General features: G+C 40.7%; 1 protein-coding gene across 1 annotated transcript in view; it reads left to right on the forward strand.

The window, feature by feature from the left end:
- SLC24A4 (solute carrier family 24 (sodium/potassium/calcium exchanger), member 4) overlaps positions 1–8,756 on the forward strand; it is a 95,206-nt gene that overhangs the window by 68,136 nt on the left and 18,314 nt on the right. Inside the window, 3 exon segments of the mRNA XM_009319529.1 lie at positions 987–1,129; positions 5,962–6,131; positions 8,149–8,293. Of these exon segments, the coding sequence (XP_009317804.1) occupies positions 987–1,129; positions 5,962–6,131; positions 8,149–8,293 (458 nt within the window).

Consider the following 8,756-nt stretch of genomic DNA (forward strand, 5'->3'; position numbering starts at 1 on the left):
CTGCTGAGGACAATACAGCCAGTCATGTTTCTGTGTAAGATCCCTTGCTTTTTCATGCTTAATCGGTTTCACTTCAGATTTGTGCTCAATCAACAGCAAATATTTTCATGCATCCTTTTCATAGTGCACTGAGGTAAAGTAGCTTTTAGAAGAGAGAGAAAATGTGATTTATACAAAGATATATGAAAAAGTCCACCAGGTACTCTGGATTGTGAGCACACAGCATGTCAGCTATTACACATGTTTTGTAACCTCTGGAGAACAAAGTCAAGGAACATTAGACAGACTGCTAAGCATGTATTGATCTTTAGACGGTCTCACACCAGATTGTACACTGACATCCTTCTGTAGTGTCACTGCCTCTGACAGGAGAGTCAGAGGTCTGACTGTTACTGCAAGGGTCTGTGAGTCCACCCTTCTACTGCAAGTTGCTTAGACTCATCCCTTGGTGCCCTCCCCTCACAAATCACCCTTTTTGGAACTTCAGCCTCCCTTTTCTTCTACATCAGGTCTTAGCAGAGTTCATTGACAGCCCTCTTAGACCCCACCTCAGTGCCAAAATAGACGCATTCTTTCTTTAGAAGGGTATGGTCAACAGTCCCAGAAATGCTCAAGCACCTGCCATGGGGAACACAGTACTGAGAGAAACAGTGAGGTGAATTGTGAGCTGATGCAGGAGTAAAGAAGCCGTTGCATCATGAATGTCCTGGCTCCAAAATCTGTGGCTCCAGTGTTTTGCCTTCACTAAATCTGCTCTAGTGTCTTTTTGCAGTTTGCTGTATCTCATGAGAGATAGGTGCAGCCCTTGCTTTCCTATCAGCTTGCCACTGAATTGGATAATCCTTTCTCTTAACGTCCTATTAGTTGTCAGAGAACATGCATCTAGGCTTTACTGCTTGCCTGCATAAGTTGTTCTCAGATGCTTAAAAGTTTAATGAGGAAATGCAACAATCCAACCTTTTCAGACCTTTCCTTTGCACTTCTAGATACAATGTGAGGTTGCAAAATTTCTTCACCCTTAAAAGCAAGAATGTTGGAAATGGTGACGCAGTCAACAATGAGCTGGAAGATGGTAATAAATGTTATGCCTCTAGTTGTGATGACCCATCCATTCCATTACTATGGAAAGGTAAGGCTGAGCAGACAGGACTTCGGAAAAGAGTAGTTCACAGGATATCCTTTTTATTTCTTTAATGCAGATCAAAACAGTGCTACTATTCAATCATAAGCAGGAATTTTTATTGGGTTAACTTGGCAATTCAGCAGTCAGACTGCCAGATGAAAAAAAACCCAATCAAAACTTCTTTTTTATATTCTGGAAACAAGCTGCTTTGCATATTGGCAATTTTGCTCCCTTTTTATCTCCTGTTCAGTGATGAGCTACAACACTGTGAAAGATTTTTTTTTTTTTTCCCCGGGAAGAAGGTAATTTTCACTTCATAAAGAAGTTTGGAACTAGAAGCTGAGACTTGGCTGTTGAAGGAAAGGGCATGGGCAGATCAGTGGGCAAGAGGGATTATGTGTTGAGTTCAGATCCTCAGAAGACTGGCATTCACATGCCTAAATAGCTCTGCATACATTGCCAAGCACATACGTAAAATTGAGAAATGCAGGTTCTTTGCTGTCTGTGTCTTTGTCATTAAGGGGAAGAAGGTGATACCCGACTTCTGGTACTGAAGGTAAGCAAACATACCTGGGTATTTTTGGCTTTTTTGTAAGCCTGTTTTTATCATTGTCTTATCCCTCTTCTCTTCCATTCCCTCTTTTCTCTGTAGAGCAAAATCATTCCTACCTTCAAAACACAAACCATATAATTTAGTGAGCTCTTGGGCTACTTTCAACGAGTGAGGTCTCCTTGCTTTGTTTTTTGCAAACATCTCCCATTCTAGGAGACTGAGCTCAGCAGCAATGTAGGTAGCAAAGGTCCTCATGTAATAACAACTAGTGGCAAACAGGAATTTAGAGCAGACTCAGAGAATCCGACTCTTTTCTGCTTTTCGTGTTTAGGCTAGGATCTCTTCAAGGTAGGTACCGTCACTTACTACAGGTTTATGTAATGACAGCACACTGATACTCTGGTCTCAGATATGGTGTTTAGACAATAGTTTAATAGAGATTTAAAATTACTTCTCATAGGACATTGTAGCATAATTAAATGAAGCTGACTTTGAAATACTTTCAACTCATTTTACAATGAATTCTTGTGAACATTGACTATGATATAGTGAAGTCTGTCACTTGGATGTGGAGGTACATACATAAAAGGTTCAGAGGATATCTCCTAGGGCAGTTGTTACTTATGTATTCAAGTGGGGACATAGGAAAAGGGTGATCCAGTGAAGGAACACAGATATTAATGGTTTTTACTTCTGAGGCATTTGTTGGGTTCTGATGTCATCTCCCTGCATGCTCTCCTCTCTAACCACTGTGTGGTAAAGGGATGACAGCACAGAGTGCTTGCTGTCCACCTATTTCCTTTTCAGGAAATGTGAAGATTATTTGATGCTTGTAAAGAACATGCAGAACTTTTAGGAAAAGGGGCAAGAAAGCTAATAAAAGTCTGGACTCATGAGAATGGTGTCCCCACTAGCAACTGTCCACAGCAGATTTCTTCTCTAATTTCCCTCAAAGATGTACTGAGACTGCAGTTTCAGTCAGATTCTCTTTGCCTTCTCCAGCACCCATTACACAACTACATGCTGCATTGGAGGGATCATTGTTCAAAGCGTGAGAGTGTAGATACTATCATAGGCAAACCTACCTGGGATGAGAGAGGGCACAAAGAAGAGATTAAGGAGGTGGCAGGGTTTGGAGTGAGCAGTGAGAGAGGAGGATGGCAGTATTAGCCTAGCTGCTTTGTAGATGGGTGCTTTATGTGTGAAGAAGCTGTCACATGGCTGCCTGTTGCACCTCCCTCCTGTTGAGTCAAAATATGCCATGACCTATCAGTGACTCACTGTTAGTTGGCGCTTGGCTGGCTTCACAAGCTGAGCTGCACCTTCCCCAGCAGCAGCTTTCAGAAACAGGAGCACTGCCAGTAGCAGGGAGAGAACTAGAGCTGGCCTCTGCCTTACCTCCAACCAGTGGTTAGCAAGTTTCACGATCCACTGAAAAACCTCCCTTGGCTTCACCAAGGTGTAAGTCTAACCTCAATCTGATTTTCCACAGGTGGAAAGTCTGATTACTTCCCGAAAAAGAACAGTTGCTTTGGGTGAGGAACTTTCTTCCTACCAAGGATGGTTAGTCTGTTGCTCAAGGTGCAGATAAAAGGCAGGTTCACATGCTGCACAGCTCTCTCTTATGCTTGTAAGTTTTATCACTTTCAAGAGGTTCCAATGGTACAATATAAAAGCTTCCATTACTCAAGTTTCAGAGAGAAAAAGGAGAGCTTTTCACCATAAGATAAATTCAATTTCAAGGGCGAGTTCTATGCGCACAGGTAAAGGCAAAATATTTGTACTTTGTGAATAATGCTCCTATTTTAAAAGTACAAACATGTGGCTCGCTGCCCTTGGCTTGTATTATGTTGACCCAAATTTCCACCAGGTGGCATGGTTCGATTCCTGCCTAAAAGCAGAAAATCTTGAAAAAAGTGGGTTTCTGAGGGCCTGATCAGGAGTCAACTAAAGTCAGCAAGAAGCTTTCTGTGGATTTTGACAGAGTTGTTGGTGATGACCCTTTGTGGTGAGCAGGAAGTTTAGGTACTTTGTTAAAAGGAAAAGCCATTCTTAGATATTTTTCTAAGGAATATCACAAAGGAGAAGCGAAAAAGGCTTTTCTCTGTCTCGCATTTGTGAAAACCACTTTTACGATTTTTAGGTGGAGCTGGTTTGTACCATATGGGGCCAAGGTATGTATGTTTATGGGCATAGGGAGTGAGACTGAAGAGCTGTTATGAAAATATAAGAGCAATGTGCTGCAGCAAGTCAAAACAGCTGCAGTTAGTTATATATATATTTATAGTGATGTATTCTACATCAGTGCTGGATTTTTTATCATGGTATTTCATCGAAGCTGAGTATGTTTGGTCACTGTCTCCTTAGTGCTCTAAGAAACAGTTCCAGAGTAACTGCAGTGCTTCCATGTTTTTCATGACACTGTAAAATAAAGAAGCACTTTGGAGACTTCACTGGAGAAACTCACTTGAGAGCAGTTAATCTGATGAGACTGTTAAAAAGATATCTGGCCTGTTTGCCTTACCAGGATTGCTATCAAACATTTCTTTTTCTTTGTCTAACTAAAGCAAATGTTAAGCTACTGTGGTTGAGTCCTCTTCTGTTAGGATTGGTTCCTAGGAAGCTTGTCTGGCTATATATTCCTTCACAGAAAAGCTGCTACATTCTAACTGTAAGAGTCATCGGAATGGATGTGCTCCTTATTTGCATCATCAGCTGCAGTACTCAGCAAGGTTAATTTGTTTTAGATGTTGGGGAGGGGGGAGGATAATTGCTCCTTTATGTTTACCAAATGCAAAATTACTACTAGTTCTAGTCTCCATTAGAGATATTAAGCTGCAAGACAAGACTAAAGAGTGGATTCTTTGAGTAGGGCATATTTCTTTGTGAAACCAAAGATCTCTTTATGACACTTCAGGTGACCCCAGTGTACTCATTGAAAACTCATTTTAGTGAAACAAAGCAAGACACTCCAATGCAAAAGGGTAAAAGATATAGCTGTTTACTGGTGATTTACAGGCTTGCTAGTTTTTTCTTGTTGAATGATAATGGAAGGATATATTTCTTCAACTTCAAATGTGTTAGAAGATGCTTGAGACAACAAAGCCTTTATTGCATGATGTGATTTACATGCATGCATAGATCCAGTCTTCTTCCTGAAAAACGAAAATATTTCAACAGTGTAATAATGCAAAAAAATAACAATATAGATTTCTGTGTGTTTAGAACAGGTCCATTTTAATTCCTTTGTTTGAGTTGAATGTTCTCTTAGATTTCCTTTGCTTCCTGACTGGAACCATGCACTAATAATTATCTTTCCCTTCTACCTCCTAAATTCTCTTCCTCTTCTTAATGTAAGTAACTTGATGCAAAAGGGGAGTGGGAGGGTGAAGCCAAGCTAAGCAAAGCAGAAAACAAGCAGCAAAGAATTTTGTTGTTTTTTTTTCCCGTGCATATTATTACATGTAATAATTAATATTTATTACAGTCATATGCATATTTCCTGCCCTGCTTTCTAACACCACATGGGTATGTCTCCTGTCTGCTGAGCCTTGCTCTGCTTGCTATGAGTAGTCTGTAGCATTTGTGAGAATATTGGTTTGTTGTTGAGCTCTGAAAGTCCTTGCCTGTACTTGTGTTGATTCCCAATATAATTTTGTCTCTCTGCTTGTATTCTTAATACAGTAGAACAAAACTCTTAACCTTGGTACAAGTTCCTTTACATTAACAAAGGCTTACTTAAAACATACATTTGTTCTTGACAGTTGTTGTTTTTCATTGTTTCAAATCTTGTCATGTTAGAGATATTGATAATGATCTGTGAAAGTAAAGTGAAGATTTCCAAAGGGAGTGAGCACAACATTAGGGACTTCTGGATTTGCAGCACCTTGATCCAATGGGATAACTTTAGAGGTTTCAGGAGCACTGTCTACACTGCCACAGTGCACGTGCTTTTAGAGAAGGCTTACAAAACCGTAGTGGGACATAAGCAAAGAAAACTGGTACTACAGCATGAATGGCTGGGCGAAAACTGCTCCCACTCATCTCAGAGTGGGTTGGTGGCTACCTTAGCAGAGTGAAATCCCTTTTCAGCATGTGATCTAAATGAAGTGCACAACTGATGAGCAGATTCACCAGGCTGCAGAAATATTACAGGAAAGTCACTCGTAAATTCAGGCATTCAGATTAATATTACCCCCACCTGAGCCTGAAAAGAATGACGCTGGGTGATGGGAAGCATGGTAAGATCAATTCCACAACTAACTCTGTCCATTGTGATCATTAGTGAAGGGGATGCAGCAGTATGGCAAAAACAGTGTTGTGATGGTGGATGAGATCATCTGCTCCAGTCCCCCCAAGTACCGGTTCCCTGAAGCTGGATTACGGATTATGATTACAAATAAGTTTGGACCACGCACCAGAATGCGGATGGCAAGCCGACTCATCATTAATGAGGTAGGTTCATTAAGAAAACAATAAATGACTACGAGGCAGAGGGGTTGCCAAAGAGCCATGCTTATAGTGATTCTGGAATTCAGATTCTCCCATGTTCCTGGGGATGGGTTAGAGCTCTGTATTTCTCTAGCAGCTATGTCACAGCAGATTTGAAGATAGATTCCCAATTGGTGATGCTGCCTGTCTTAATGGGAGGGCAGTCACCAAGGAGGGACACCCTTATCTCCCTGCCAGAAGATGTTTGTTTCAGTGTGTGTTTGTGTGTGTGTGCACATTTGAATTTTATCTGCAGCAGCAGAATTGTTTTTGATCATTACAAAAGTGGTCAGGCTAAGAAAGGATAATGGACAGGGCAACCAAAAATCTGTAAGAACTGCTCTTGTATTAGCAGCACATCAGGATTACATCAGGTGTTTGCCTACTTCTTTAGCCTTCAGTGTAGTCCTCAGCTCAAAATGAAAATGGACCAAAATATTTTCATGAGAGGAATTTGCCCTGGACAGTTTCAGTTAACTCTTACTTGATATATTGTCACCACTATATATTGCTTGTTTCATACCCTGCAGCTGAAGTGACAGGACTGGCCCAAGTGATGCTGTTCTGAGCTTGTATGGAGTACTTGGGGTGAAATCCTTGGCCTGCCAACCTTTGCTTCTATGAAGGCAGGATTTTATCCTTTGCTCCCTACAATGTGAAATATGAGAGGTTTTCACTCGGGCAAATAAATTAATTTCAGTAGTCTAGGAAATACAAGCAAGTTCATAGAACTTGAACATCGTAAGATGTCGTTCTTGTGTCTAGCCAGCATTGTGAATACCCCAATGAAAGAAAGCAGGACTAATGTTTGTAACAAAAGTCCAATTTAACAGTAAAACAGTGAAATGTTTATTAGGAAGTCAGCTTGGTGGCATACAGTCAAGAGCAGAAGAACAGATAGGGCACCCAGCAGCAGTTGACTCTGTACAAGTTCTGCTTTGAAGGCAATTCATTGATCAGAAAAAATTTCTTTCTTAATGGATATGTGTACAGAGAGCTGATACTTGCTAGTTCAACATCTGCAAAAAACATTCTCTAAACCAGAGCATTTTGGATCTATGTTGTTACATATTCTCACTGCCAGAGTTTTGCGAAGTATTCAGATGTGAGTTTTCTCTATTTTTAATTACAGTGTGTTAATATTCGTTTCAGAATTTTTTTGCGTTTTGTGCAGTTACTTTATTTTTCAAGGCATTCCAGAGCACTTTTTAGGAAGTTGCAACGATTTGTCATGAAAAAGAGAACACTTACGAACCTGCATTATCTCATCTAACAAACTAAAAATATTTCTTTTTTTCTAAAAGTAGGAAAATACTGCTACATCTCACATTCTCCAGTGTATTAATGGGTATATATACTGATGTTTAAAACCTATCCCTGTAATTGTTGTACTATGTATTGGAACTGTAACAGTCTTATACATGTCTGCAGGGGCAATTATGAGCTTCATGAAAGTACATACTCAGGCAAGAGCAACAGAGGTTAGTCCTGCTTTTAAAATTATAAGTAGGACCTTTACATTTACCTCAAGGAATGGGGATGAGAAGGAGGGAGAAGAATGGGACCTGAGTAGGAGAGATCCTGGGTAATGAGTCATTCTTAAGCCAACTCTAATAGTGCGGAAATGGCTTGAGTGTTACTACAAGATTATGGTGCTATTGCTGGTTTGAGTGGGAACTGTTGAGTGAGAAGTGCTTCAGAATAACCACGCTCATTAAAACATGGTGCAGAAGAACAGATAGGACAACTTTCTCCATCATGGCTTGAAAGACTCCTGCCAGTAATTTTGAGGTGGATCATCAACACTGGCCTGATGAAGACAGGTAGGCCACAGACAGATTTGTTTGTTGCTGACTGGAGGGAAGGCTTTGTGGAGAAACATCACGGTTCACGTGACTGGGGCTGGACAGAGAGCAAAACCCAGATTTAACAAAGTCAATATTTTCCAAACTATGGCAGTTTTGTCTTTGACACTGTGCAGCGTCAGCGGTTAATCCAATCTGCCAATGGCTCAAGCAAACCCCTTCAGAATGGGAGACGTGAGAATATTGAAAATGGGAACATCCCTGTGGTGAACCAAGAGGAGGAAAATGAACAGGACAACTTATCTCCCTTTTCATTGCCAGGTAAGGCTTACTTTCCAGGTGTTTATAGTAAGGAAACAGAAGATAATTAAAATGCCAAACACTGGGTTGTAAGAAAAGACAACATATGTGGGGAGAGAGGAGGAAGGGGATTGATTTGACTGTCTGAAGGCTGGATTTGATGACAGTAAAACTGGGCTGGAGGCTACATGGCTAAAAGCAGATCTTAGGAAAGTGTTTTCCAGCCGTCATGCACAGTAACGGTAGAAGTGCTGGTTTCCCAGAGGCGAAGGGAAAGCAGGTAAGGCAGGTTTATATTAAAAAACATGTCAGACCAACCCAATGAGCACTGCGCTGCTAGTAATTTTGAAGTCAACAGTTAACAATGGCCTGCTGGAGATTGCTAGGCCAGAGGCAGCTAGGTGTATAAATATATAATAACCTGATTTAGTGACGGTAAGGGAGGCTTCTTGGATGAAGAGGAAGAAAGATTTAGGGGGAGAAA

Source organism: Pygoscelis adeliae, unplaced genomic scaffold (genome assembly GCF_000699105.1).
Source record: "Pygoscelis adeliae isolate BGI_AS28 unplaced genomic scaffold, ASM69910v1 Scaffold71, whole genome shotgun sequence".
Taxonomy (NCBI): Eukaryota; Metazoa; Chordata; class Aves; order Sphenisciformes; family Spheniscidae; genus Pygoscelis; species Pygoscelis adeliae.